Below are 14329 nucleotides of genomic sequence, written 5' to 3'. Positions count from 1 at the left end.
GAGACACTCCAGTAACGGGAGTGCAGTCTGGGGCTAGTCTAAGTTTACACCCAGCACAAGCAACAGCCATAGCATCCCCAAATAACAGGCTCTACTACAGCACAGAGGAAGAGGATGCTCACAAAGATACGGATGAGGGAGGGGGAATAGCAAAAAACACACACACACACATCACACATTACCACATCATACACATCACACACACACACATCACACACATTACACACATCATACACATCACACACATTGCACACACACTCATCACGCATACATACACACACATTACCCACATCATATACATTACACACACTGCAGACATTGCACACACAGATCACACACATTATACACATCATACACATTACACACATCATATACATCACACACATCGCACACACACACACACACACACACACACACACACACACACACACGTGATTCCATATACAGACCGAGTGTTCTCAGTGTAAAAATTCTGTATCTGAAATGACAGAATTCTAAAATTCTGTATTCGATTAGCATGGAAATTGAATTGGGAAATCCCACATCATGAAACTTTGTTTCATGCCTAAAATGTCTAAAAATGTTGTGTGTAATTACCTTCAGGCTGTGTGGCTAGGTGTGTATGAAACCCAATTGGAGTGTAAAAGTGCTATACCATACACATAGGAATATCCCAAAATATAAAATAAATAAACCTCTGAGATCTGAAACGCTTCTGGCCCCAGGCAATAAAGAGAAGAAACGGTCAGTCTGTTAGACGGTTTCAAGTCCAGGCAAGCTGTCTAGAGACACCTTAAGGGAACAGAGTCGCAAGCTGCAGTCCCCGGGCTGAATCCGGGTTATGCTGTGAGCTACAAGTGCCTTAGCATTTTAAAACAGCTTGAGGGAAATCAGAAGAAGACTTTTCTGTCGCATGAAATTCAGATTCATGTCCTTGGTTGGGGGTTGGGTACTCGCTGAGGCAATTTCTGAGCGTCAACAGTAGAGAGAAACGTACGTGCTGGGGCGGATGGCTGCGGGTCCCACATCTAAGGCGTGTACCGTGGGACCAAAGAGCTAGGATGCTCATCCCAGAGGTCAGGGGGTGTGGAGGGAGAGGGAGGGCCCTCACTGGGGAGGGGTGGGGGGAGGTCAGGCTGGCAGGGTTCCTTGGTGGAGGCTACAGGGTGCTTACCTTATAATTATTCTTAAAATGGTTTATATTGATTTCGTGAACTTTCCTATCCTGTTTGTCAACTGTTCCTCAATAATGTATCTAAGTTTCTAGTGTTCTGCCATTTAGAAAGGAAATAAGCAAATGTAAGCAAAATATGTGAAGACGTGTCTAGGACAGGAGAAGCTTCTGAGGTGAGAAGACACAGGGCAACTGGGAGAAACATCTGTGATACAGACCATGAAGAGTTAATCTGCCTAGCAAGGAGCTTCTAGAAATTGAAAACAACCTTGGCGACAGGAAAAAAATGACAAACAGACACAAAACAGGAGGAGATGTTCAGTTTCATTCACGGTGAATTAGACACAAATCTTGGGATCCTCCTGATAGACCATTTCTCACTGTACACGGGCAAAACTGTTCACGGGCAAAACCATTCATGTAACAACGAGCCATGGATCTGCTCCTCGCTACCACCGCCCTGATGGCTCAAGGCAGTAGGGCAAATGGGGTTCATACGCGGTGTCTAAATATTTATGTATATGGACCAAGCTAATAACATAAATCTGAGAAAATCTGTCTCTCCTCCTTCCTTGGCAAACATACCTACGTGATAATGAGGAAGGCCAGGGGTAAGCTTAGAACTCTTTATTCCTTGGCTGTTCGTTCATTCATTCATTCATTCATTCATTCATTCATTCATTCATAAACAAGGTTTCTCTGTGTAGCCCTGGCTGTCCTGGAACTTGCTCAGCAGACCAGCCTGGCCTCAAACTCACAGAGACCGGCCTACCTCTGCCTCTGAGTGCTGGGGTTAAAGGTGTGCACCACCACCTCCTGGCCAGCCTTCCTCATCAACAGATGGCCATGCCCAGGGCCCACCCCCACCTCTTTGTGGACCACAATTGGGGAGGGGCAATAAATAATAATAAATATTTGTTATTAAGTATCAGTGATCTTCTTAACTTTGGTTAGAGACGTTTATTTTTGTTTTGTTTGTTGTTTCACAGTTGGCTGTAGCTAATGTGGAGATACAGAACCAGCCAGTGAGGAGAACTCGGGACTCCTGAGTGTTCCGCCCTCAACAGGATGTCTCTACCAACCCCTCCACATCACAGCGAAGAGGATGTCTTGGAAAAGGGGGTGGGAAGAGTGTAAGAGCTGGAGGATGGGGAGGAGTCCTACGAAATGCCTTCCTCTGGCCATGGCATAGCCGCCACGCTCACAAACTGCAACTGTAGTTACCTGCACAGAATTGGTCAACAAGACCCACCAATACTCCAGCCGGCTGCACTAATGGGCCTCAGTGGGTTACAAATAAGAGGAAAAGACTTGAAAATGGAGGCTTCTTGGAGGAGGGCAGGAAGTGAGAGTTAGAGGGGGGTATGATCAAGATACAATGTATCTTGTATGTGTCTTGTATTCCTGGCACCCAGGTAGTCGTTGCCAGGAATAACTTAAAGAATTGTTTAAGGGGCTGGGGATTTAGCTCAGTGGTAGAGCGCTTACCTAGGAAGGGCAAGGCCCTGGGTTCGGTCCCCAGCTCCGAAAAAAAAAACCAAAAAAAAAAAAAAAAAGAATTGTTTAAAAACTATCACACACACAAAGACTGAGTCAAAACATTTGCTGGTACAGATGTAATTATACCCATACAGTCGTAGTAGCAGAGAGGAAGAATCATCCACTTTAACACTGTTTACTGGAAGTCACTCGTGCGTGTATCAGTCAAAGGAGAACTGATTAAATAAACTAGGTCACAGAAACATAACAGAAAGAGAATGAGAAAAACCCTCTTTAAATTAATCTAGAAGATGGATTTACAAACCACATATGAAAGTTGAAAAATGCAAGGTATAAGCAACATACTGAGAGAACTGTCTGTTGTGTGAAAATAAGGAAGGGAAAGATTCAATTTGGAAAACAACCGGGCGGGGAGCCTGAGGAGACGGCTCAGTCGGTAGGTACCCCCCACATAATCATGAGGACCTGAATTCAGATCCCCAGCACCCAAGTAATCTGCACATGGAGACTTGCATCTGAAACCCAGCATAGGCTGCTGCAGTGTAGACGGATCCCTAGTGTTCATTGGCCAACCACTAGCTGTATCAGTGAGTGACCTTGCTTCAAGAAAATAAGGTGGTGTGGCCAGAGAGATGGCTCAGTGGTTAAAAGCACTCCATCCTCTTCCAAAGAACCTGGGTTTGGTCGCCAGGATACTCATGGTGACTCCTATAAGTGGTCTTGATAGGTTTGTAAAGTGTGCATGGTGCGGAGGGAGAGGGGTACTTCAGTGGGCCCATGCTGAGGCATCTACCCCCGCCAGGTACCAGACATATGATGGGTCTAATGTAAAATAGAGTTTATTTGGGGGAATGGGATGGGGAGTTGAGAAGGGAATAAAAGCAGAGAAAGAGAGGGGAAAAAGAAAGACAGAAAGAGGGGGTAGGGAGAGAAAGGAAGAGGTGGACCTAGAACAGGTGAAGAGAGAGAAGGAGAAAAGGGTCAGAGAGAAGAGAGGTCCCTTTTATAGCAAGCCTGGCCTACCTGGCCTACTGTTAGATGGAGTCTAGCAGGAATGCTAACCTGCTAACAGGTCTTCTTGACCACATCTACATGTGCTTGATCTGTCTCTGTTTCTGTCTCTGTCTGTCTCTCTCTCTGTCTCTCTTTCTCTCTTCCTCCCCTCCCTCACAAAAACATATAAATAAACAAATGAATAAAACCAGAAACATTTGTACCTACAACCAGAGAATTCTAACAAAATTTGGCAGCTCTGGGCTACCTAGTGAGACCCTGTTTCAAACACCCAAAGGGGGATGGAGAGGGAGGAGTTATGGTGATGTAAGCCTGCTTGGGATGAGGCTGGGGGCAGAAGGGACTAATAGTGCAAAAACAAAGTGTAGTTTTAAGTTTAGCTTACAAGCCACAATACAGAAAAGTGGGATTCCCTGTGTCCATATCTAATGGACTTTAGGAAAACCTCTTTTTACCATTCCAGCTGTCACTCAACCCCACGATTCAGTATCAGTTACAGTTTGGTACATGATAGCTCATAGAGAGCACATAGGCCAGAGTGTGGGGCCTCATCAAACAGCACTGCCACTGCCACTGCCACCACCACTAACGCCACCACCATCATCACCATCATCACCACCATCTCCATCATCACTACCACCATCATCACCACCGTCATCACCATCATCATCACCACCACCACCATCACCACCATCAAATCATCATCACCACCACCACCATCACCACCACCACCACTACCACCACCACCAATCATTATCACCACCATCTCCATCATCACTACCACCATCATCACCACCGTCATCACCATCATCATCACCACCGTCATCACCATCATCATCACTACCACCATCACCACCATCAAATCATCATTACCACCACCACCATCACCACCACCACCACCACCTCCACCACCACCACCACCACCATCATCACCACCATCATCATCATCACCACCACCACCATCATCACCACCACCACCATCATCATCGTCACCATCAGCACCACTACCACCCAGGACACAGTGAGCTGTGGGAAAGGCAGAGCTGCAAGGGCCTGTTCTTTTCCTAAATAAGAAAAGAAATTCTCTCCTTTATGCTAACCTTGGAGGGCCCTGGATTTGTTTTTACTGAAGGAGGGACCCAGCTTCACTATGATGCTTGTGATATACATTGTGATATACATACAAGGTGCTCTATGTAAGCAGCTAGCCTAACACACTCAAGGACGGGGCTGAAAGATACAAATTCCATGCCCCGCTTTGTCTCGCCCTAGAGACCAGAGACACCAATCATAAGCTTATGCATCAGAGAGACAGAGACGGAGACAGAAAAACAGGGGGGGGGGGAGAAAGTAAACAAAATGAGGCACTCACCCCATTCCCCAGAAAGGCGAGAGCTGGAATCACTTTGTCCTGGGCGATGCACTGCAGGATCCGGGGGGCTCCATAGAGTCCCCCCATACAGGAAGCCAGGGATGAGATGTACAAGCCCAACAGGAAGAGGAAACCAACCAGAGATACCTATGTGAGGCAGATGTCCCACCATTACCAAGGGCTGATCCTGAATGTCCTACAGTGACCCCTGTGTCTGGGTTACACAGGACAAATTAAAGAGAGCAAGTGCATGAAATTAGGCTTCTCAGCAGCAGGGGATCAGCCTCTCAGGGACTGGACTTTGATGGCCTCCTTGAAGCTCTTTTTATCGCTACACCAAAAGCCATGTTTATCAAGTCAATCTCCAAATACCGAAACTTACCTGATCAGGGTTGTACTGGCTGGTTTGTGTCAACTTGACACAAGCTGGAGTATCACAGAGAAAGGAGCCTCCCTTGAGAAAAATGCCTCCGTGAGATCCAGCTGTAAGGCATTTTCTCAATTAGTGATCAAGGGTGGGAGGGCCCACTGTGAGTGGCGCCATCCCTAGGCTGGTAGTCTTGGGTTCTATAAGAGAGCAAGCTGAGCAAGCCAGAGGAAGCAAGCCAGTAAGTAACATCCCTCCATGGCCTCTGCATCAGCTCCTGCTTCCTGACCTGTGTGAGTTCCAGTCCTGACTTCCTTTGGTGATGAACAGCAATGTGGTGTGGAAGTGTAAGCTGAATAAACCCTTTCCTCCCCAATGTGCTTCTTGGTCACGATGTTTGTGCAAGAATAGAAACCCTGACTAAGACTAAGGGGTCTAGGGGTTATTTTGAAAGACCATCACTTAAGCAAGTCTCAACCATAAGAGACTTCCTGGTTTGCCAGGCATGTCTCCAGACTAAGTTATGCAAAGTCTCTGAGAATCCTTCAAAAGAGTAACCCCATAAAATCTCAGATAACAATCTCTGACGAAAAGCTGCTTTAAAGCCGAGGTCACTCCAGGCTCATGCCAGATACAACGGCTCTGCTAAACTTCTACTAGCTCCTGTGCTAGGACTTGCCCTCACCCCTCCCAAGGGCAGTGCCTACGGAACAATTAGGGGACTGCCAAGGGCGGGGCCTAGTGGGAGTTCTTCAGGCCTGGGTATGTGCTCTTGAAAGGGGATTGAAGGGCCTTGAGCCCTTCCTTCCTTTTTGCCTTTGAGAAGAACAGTTTTGTGATGCTACACATTACCACATGGCATTCCTACAAGAGGCACAAAACAATAGGTCATAGAAGGAATCCCCTAAAACCAAAGCAACATAAGACCTTTATTACATTTTATTCATTTAGTGTGGAGGTGTGGGGTGAGAGGGATTCCATAACAGGTAATGTATCAAACAGAGAACCTGTAAAAACTGATGTCTCCTACCATGTAAGTCCCGGGATCAAACTAAAATCATTAGACTTGACTGTGTCTCGTTTCCTGTTGAGTCATCTTACCGGCCCAAACTTTTCTCTTTATAAATTAATTGTGTCAGGCATTGTGTGAGAGTGATCCGGATCTGACTAATATAGTTATCTGAAGACCAACACTGTTTTGTGAAGAGATTTTACAAACATTTACTGATTTACTACTTGTTTGAAGGAGTGTGCTGTGCCCCTGTACCCCTGTGCAGGTTGGAGGGTAACCTGGGACAGAGGATAACTTGGAACAGCAGTCCCCGCCCCCGCCTTACACTTTGCAGCAGGGTCTCTCTTGTTTGCTTCCGCACTGCGGGCATATTCTAGGCCAGATGACTTGCAAGCTCCTAGAGGAGTCTCTTTCCTCTACCTCCCATTTTGCTGCAGGAATCTTGGGATGCCTGACATGTGACTTGGGCTTTTTGCATGGATCCCAGGCCTGCACGGCATGAGCTGAGCCTCTGAGCTTCCCAGGATCTAACCACTGTTGGTTGGTTTTGTCTTCTGAGACAGAATGTTACTATAAGCATGGGTTGTTCACAACACTCCCACCTCCACCTCCCGGATCCTGGGATTACAGGCGTGCCGTGCCAGCCAGTCAAACCATGGCTTGACCCTTCCCACTCCCTGGCACACCTTCTCTGTTTCCAGCTATTTATTCTCTGCTTCTTCTAGCTCAGCCTTGGATTCCTCATTCCCCAGCCCACGCCCCTTAGCCCACTATCTCAGGCTAGTTCATATCTTACATGGACTCTACACTAGTTCTCAAATTGAGCAGGCTTGGCTTCATTGCAGTGCCTCTCAAACTCCTGGCTTCTGGGCCCTATTCTTGGCATTTCGGATTTAGGAGGCGTTGAGAGGTGCCTAAGAATATGGATTTCCAGAAGGTTCCAAGGTAACGTTGATGCCAGTGGCTGGAAAGCACACTTTGAGAACTGTTGGCTGGCTATGATTCCAGTCAGCATCTCGTACTCCCTGTGAATGATGCCCTAGGCCCCTAGCAGAGTGACAAACTCAGCCCTGATCCTAAAACCCCAGCTACGGCAACTCCTATTGGCTGATAAGCAGACTCTTCATGTCCCTGAGTCCCCTAGTCCCACTCTACACAACACTTGCTGGTGCTCTGCTAATTAAGGATTGTGGTTGAAATCTAGCATTGTCTGAAAGCCTTCTGGGCTCCGTCCAAAATGGAGGACTCCCTTCACTAGCAGGGCTTCCCCGTTTTCTGACCTTAACCCTCACATGCCTCTACCTGTAGAATGTCCCATAGCCTTAGTTAGATTACAGGGTTCAACTTCTTTTCTCCTGATAAGAACCCACTCAGCTAGCACCTGAGATTCCTGGAATGGCTCCCCATGCTAATGAGGCAATCTCTGATAATCTAACCCTCATCCCCAAGTCACAAGACTTCCAACCCCCTGACCCCGTGAGAGCAGGGAGGGTTACACTTGCTGTTGGGACCCTGTATCCACATTCCCTAACCTGCCCATCGCTCAACGCTGAACATCGAGAAAGCACGAGGCAGCGGACCGATGGCTCAGTGGTCAAGAATGCTTACTGCTCTTGCAGAGGACGTGACTGTGACCTCCACAAGCGTCTGCGTGCACATGGTGCACATACGCCCGTTTGGGTACATGCGCATACGCATGAATTTAAAAATTCTTAAAACACAAAAGACAAGCACAAACCCCATCTCCTCTGTGAGTCATCTCACTTCTCATCCTGTGGCTGCTCTCCAGCGTCACGAGGCTTACCACAGGCCTACCACGGTCTCGTCTACCCACTGTGATTTTTAATTAGGTGGACTCTCATGATCTTTCACTCCAGCGTTCTCGGTGCCCAACAGAGATATATAAATGGTGGATTGATTAATTAACTAATTAATGTAATCCACAGCCCTCATATCCCACAAGTGTCAAGAGGCAGAACAAGAGAAGACAAAACTGTTCTCCTTGGTACCAACTGCTGTTTACGCAGTAGTGCCCCTGGTTGAGCCGTGAACCTACCCTTGTCTGGGCTTCAGGAAGCCTCTCTTTCTGGTACCTGGCAGCCCTTCTCCACGCGGCCTTACTCTGGACGTAGTGGTTGGAGCTGTGCATCGAGTGCTCATTTGCATAAATATAACAGATGGATTAGATGTAACTTTCAGCTTTGTCACGTGCCCCCTGACTGTGGAGGGCTCTCCATCTCCCATTGTCCTACCCAGCTTCAGGTGTCACCTTGACACAGTCCAGAGTTGTGTGAGGAAGTCTTAATTGGGGGACCACCTAGATCACACTGTCTGAGACATTTTCCTAATTGCTAATTGATATAGGAGGACTAAGTCCACTATGGGCAGTGCTATTCCCTAGGCAGATGAGCCTGAGCAGCGTAAGAGAGCTCACTGAACAAGCCAGGAAGTAGGTATTTTTCCACTGGTTTCTGTTTCAAGCTTCTGCCTTGGCTTTCCTTAATGATAGACTAAATCCTGTAGGCAAATCCTTCGGGCATAAACACTTTCTGCCCAAGGTGGCTTTTGGTCAGTGTTTCACCATAACAAAAGAGATGCAAACTAGAACACCTATGTTTTATTTCCTTGTTTCAGCGATTCGATAAGTCCCTGCGGTCTAGTCATACTGCACCCAAGACCCGTTAACCAACTTCCTGTGTCACAAATTATCGCTAAAATAATCTGACCGATAAATCCTGTACCTCTCTCAGGATTCTCAATCTGAAAGCACTCACAAACAACAGGGCTTGCGAAATGCCTCAGCAGATAAAGGCATTAACTGCTAAGCCAAACAACCTGAGTTTGAGCCCTGCAACCTGCAAGTTGTCCTCTGACCTCTGTGCATGTGGCCCTTCCCCTATAGATAGACTTTTTTTAGTGAGTACATCCATAGGACACTGGAGGTTCACAGTCCTCTCTAGGAATAGGTCAGTACCCTACACCCTGCCAATGACCTTCCCCACGTCATTAGCATTCATTCATTACACGTGAAGTGTTCATTGATCTAATCTCAGCCATGAGCCCTACTAGGGCTCCAAAGAGGCATCAAAGGGTCTGATCCTTTGGGCTTTTGAATATTAAATGGGGGTCTCACAGCCTGCAAGATGGGAGGTGAAGTGGTCAAAGGCTGGACGAGGCGACATGATCCACTGCAGAGCCTTACTGCCCTTCATTCCCCATGGGCTGCTTTTCCTGCAGGCGTTATCTCATGCCAGGTGGCTCTCTTCTGCCTCTTGCTTCGCTGTCATGGGTTTCTTGGGTGTGTCCTGCCCTTCCCTTCCCACTTTATTATTAGAAATCATTGTTGTCAAGGTTTCCCGTCACTCTGGGTTATTCTCTCCCCTGCCAGAGGGTTAATCAGGTTTGTGGCTTATCTCACCAGCGCACCCTGCACTCCCCTGAGTCCAGTGGAATCCTGTCTCAGCCACCACCTACAGCAGAGGCTGGCCAACCAGATGCCTTATCAAAGCCTGGGCAATTTACATGATCTGAGCACAACTGTTAGGGAAACCCTCTGTGGCTGTTTTTCTGTGCATTCTGAGAGGAGCCATCTGTAATTTTTTGTGTGTGTATCTTCTTTACATCCTATGTTGGGAACTGAGAGAGAGAGAGAGAGAGAGAGAGAGAGAGAGAGAGAGAGAGAGAGAGAGAGATGAAATTTTATCTAAAGCATTTTGAAATTTTAACTCAGTGACTCACTTCTCAGCCTTCAGAATCGCCCCAGAGATCCTGACTCAAGAAGTCCTCAGCGGAACACAGGCTCTGATTTTTAAAAAGTCTCCCGGATGATACAAATGGGCAGTCGGTGTGAGGAAAACTGACTGCTTCTGACCCAGGAGGCTAGGAAAGCATCCTTTATCGTCTGCAGAGGATGGGCTCTGAGTCACCAAGGATGTGTGACTCTGGATGCTCAGGCGCCTGGTATAAAATGGCCTAATATCCAGATAAAATTTATCTACAACCTGTCACTTGCCCTCTAGCTTACGACATATAATATCTAATGCAAATGGTTGGATTTGTTGGGGATTAAAAAAGAGAAGAGCTAGGTTTAGAAAGAAATACAATTCAGGGTGAAGTATTGAGACGGGGTCTTGCTATTGTAGCTCTGGCCATCCTGGATCCACTGTGTAGACCAGGCTGGTCTCTAACTCACAGGAGAGATCAGCCTGCCTCTGCCGCCCTAGAGTGAGATTAAAGGTGGGTTCCAGCACACCCAGCTGCCAAGTGCAAATTTTTTTTCCTGATTTTTTTTTTTAAAAACTAGGGGTTGAATGTGTAGAGTGCATGCATGCAGGATGTGTGTGTGTGCAGCTTCCTCTCTGTCTCGCTCTCTCTCTCTCTGTAACTTTTTCTTTTCATTTAAAGCATGACCATCCATGGGAATGAGACACCCTAGTCTACATCTCCCCAGTGCTGGCTGGACCCCAAGAACTTGATCAGTGTCTGGCTCCATGGTCTCCATGACACTGATGATTTCATCTTGGGCTTCCTTCCACAGATGCATCCTGGGATTCCTCCAGAACCTGTGGGCTGGGGTCAGAGCCAGGATTGCCCAAGCATAATAGCTCGTTTAGGTTTGGTTGAGGAACTGTGTTTAGAATGGTCTGCTCACTTACGACTCTTAATAGAAAACTGTTATTCAGTCTATTTTTACAAATTAACTGAAACGATGGCCCTTTCTTCTTTCCCGGCTGAATCCTGGCTCCTCCTTTAAAGCTGTCATCCACCCACGCATTTCGGCAGCATTTACTAAGGTTACTGTCTGTCCTGGAACGGTACAGGCTTGGCATAGGCAGATGCAGGAGGAGACCGCGCACCTTTCGGTCCCAGCTCCCACAGGATCACGTCATTTTCACATTAGTGTTTTAATGAAAACTTAAAACATATTGGTAGACATGGGAATGAGAATTTACTTTACGCAAATGTGTGTTAATGATTCTAAAAAAATTAAAGGCAACATCCATGCCAACACACACACAAAAAAGCTATCTTTCTAAAATGTTATATGGATGTAAACAACCCTAGTTATTTTTCCAGTGACTACTCACGGAAGTAATTAATTACATTACATATATTATACATGGCTTTCTGCTCTTGGTCCTCCTCAGGCAGTCCACTGTGTCCAGCCACAGAGGGGCTCCCCTACCTCAGTAGATGTCCCTTCTCTTGGAAGACTGGCTTTGTCATCATTTAGAAGGGACTCATTTGACCTCATCTAATTCCTGTGGCCCCTGGATGTTACTGTGGGGAACATCCTGATGCCCCTACAAGTTCAAGTAAACCAAGAAGGCAATGCCTCCACATCCCCAGCTTCCTCCCACCTCGCATTTCCAGAAATGTGTTTTCCAATATTCCTGTTACTCTGCAGATTGACCTCTGCCCTCCAGCCAAATTCAACCTTCACTTGGCAGCCAGTGCCCACAAAAGAGCAAATCCTGCTTCGTCTCTGAGGGGCAGGGCTGCCTACGACCTGAGTAAGGGATGGGTCAGCTGGTGGCAGGTACTGTGGTGGGCACTGTGCAGATGCCTACACCACTCACCAGCCATGAGCTCTGCCCATCCCAGGGATGGCATGCAATATAACACAACTGTGTCACGGGCTTTCACAGTCCCCGGGATACTTGGAGCCACGAGCAGCCTGAAGGATTAGGGCTGACTCTGGATGGATTTCAACCCATAATAGAGACTCTTTGGGGTCTTCTCGCTACCTCATTTGCTCTTAACCTGGGAACTGGGATTTCTTAGGATTCTTGGTTCTCTTGACCTGTTATAAACACCCACTTCCAGAAGTGTGTGCGGACTTATTTTTTGGAACATTATTTTTTCCTGTTCTTTAATATTCTCTACCACAGACAATAGTGGGATTGACAACTTTTGTATTGAATTAAACACAGAGGATGCTAAACACAGAGGTCTCTAAAATAAATGTCTCCTCCTATAAGGATGTCCCTCTGATGAGTGTGAATAGATTAAATTTTAATAACCACACTGTGATTTCAAAGGCTCTTTCACAACTGCCACATGGAGTAATGCATTTGAAGAAAGAGGAAGAAGTTCATCCGGTGTGGGAAAAGTGGGTTGGAAAGACAAAGAATTAGAAATAGATCAGAGAAGCTGCAGGGACTCCAGACAGAAGCGGCCCAGCTGCCCCGGCACACATGGTAAAGGACTGAGAAAACCGGGAGCCATCCAAGAGAACCGTTCCAACGGCAAGCACTGGCAGGGCCATGTGAAGGAGCAGCAGAGACAGCGTGTTCAAAGCCAGCTGCTCTCCGTGTCTGAAGGTGATAGTGGGGAACAGATGCAGTCCAGCTTAGACCCCAGACCTACCTGAGACGTGAACCTGAGCGGAATGGCTTAATAAAACTACATGAGAGTGATGGACTCCATAGACACCTCTAGAAACTGACATCTATGGGCTCACACGGCCCCACTGTCTGAATGTAGTGCCTACCACTGCAGCCACTTCAGACCCAGAGGGAGACACTGGGGGAGAGAGGGGTCTGGGAAAGGATCTTGGGTGATTCTTTGAGGGAAGAGAATGGCGAGGTGCTCTGCTCCTGGAGTTTCCCTTGCTGGTCCATCCCTGTTCACCCTGCGTCTACTGAGAACCAAGAAGAGTTCTCTTGCTTTTCTCCATGGGCCTTCACTGCCTATTCCAGGAAAAGGTCTCTGTGTGCCCTCTAAGCTCCATTCCTCACCCTAGCATGTGTACATTCTCATGCACCAGGGCCAAGCCTGGCTTAGTGGCTGCTGCCCTCTGGCCTTCCTACCTGTGTCACTGTTCTGGACCAGCGGCACTCACAAGAAAGTCCTCTCCGTTGGCAGGTTTATTGCTGATTGAGGACCTTCCACCCATAAAGGCTATGGAGGCTGCAGCAGGCACCTCTGGAGATGGTTTTGATGTATGCTGGGGTCAGCTTCCTTGGTGACAAGGCCTCCCCTTTGAGCAGGCTGAGCTTTTCCTCCAAAGCGGAGGAAAGGAAGAATAGCCACACGCAGCAGGTAATCTGTCTCCCTCTATACAGAGTCTAATGAGGGGAGCACTGAGGAGGGAGCTGCGGGAGAGGAAGCAGTTTCAGAGGCAGGCAGAGCTACACACACACACACACACACACACACACACACACACACACACACACACCCTCAGCTACAGACAAGCAGGTATCCCTGGTGAAGCATTTCTGGATTCAGTAACTTCCTGAGGTTTTCAGTTTCTCATGTGGAGCCACACTTGTCACTCCACTGAGAAAGGGCCCATGAGGTGTCTGTGTGTGTGTGTGTGTGTGTGTGTGTGTGTGTGTGTGTGTGTGTGAATGTGAGTGTAAGTGCATGTATGTGCGTGAATATGTATCTGTGCATGTGTAAGAGAGTGTGTGCATGTGTGTATGTGAGAGAAAGAGGGAGAGGGAGAGGGAGAGGGAGAGGAGAAGATAAGAAGTTTCTCCTAAACCTTCCCTGGAAGCAAACCTTGCAACCCATTGTCTGAGATTTGGGGCATTAGACCAGCCTTCTCATGACCTGATCACTTCTCCCTTCCTATCCTGCCTCTCTTCTAAGGTCATGACCTCCAGAAACAAGTTATCACCTGCACTGAAGTCTACTCACTACAAAAAGAGACCCGAGTGCATGTGGAGATCAGCCTCAAACGCATCTTTAGAAAGTAGTTCTGTCTCCTCGGTCAGGATTCTCCTATCACCGGCCTCCGTGTGCTTGGCTCCACCCCAGAGACCAGTGCAGGAATTCACAAGAAACTCTCCCTACCTAGTCACCATTCTCAGAAAATAATGGGAAATTCAGAGCCTGCTTTTCCTCTGTGAACTTGGGGCACCATAGGAGTTTTAGGGGATT

The 14329-nt window shown here is 47.4% G+C and overlaps 1 protein-coding gene across 2 annotated transcripts in view; it reads right to left on the bottom strand.

The window, feature by feature from the left end:
• Positions 1 to 14329, bottom strand: part of Slc12a8 (solute carrier family 12 member 8) — a 126162-nt gene that overhangs the window by 40450 nt on the left and 71383 nt on the right. The window contains exon 7 of one of the 2 annotated variants that reach the window (XM_032900144.1): positions 5061 to 5207. The exons of the other annotated variant lie outside the window; for it this stretch is intronic. Within the exon in view, the coding sequence (XP_032756035.1) occupies positions 5061 to 5207 (147 nt within the window). The remainder of the gene's footprint in view (positions 1 to 5060; positions 5208 to 14329) is intronic. 2 annotated transcript variants of the gene reach the window in all.

The sequence above is a fragment of the Rattus rattus genome, chromosome 4, assembly GCF_011064425.1.
Source record: "Rattus rattus isolate New Zealand chromosome 4, Rrattus_CSIRO_v1, whole genome shotgun sequence".
In the NCBI taxonomy this organism is placed as follows: Eukaryota; Metazoa; Chordata; class Mammalia; order Rodentia; family Muridae; genus Rattus; species Rattus rattus.
This window is presented reverse-complemented; position numbering and strand designations above follow the sequence as displayed.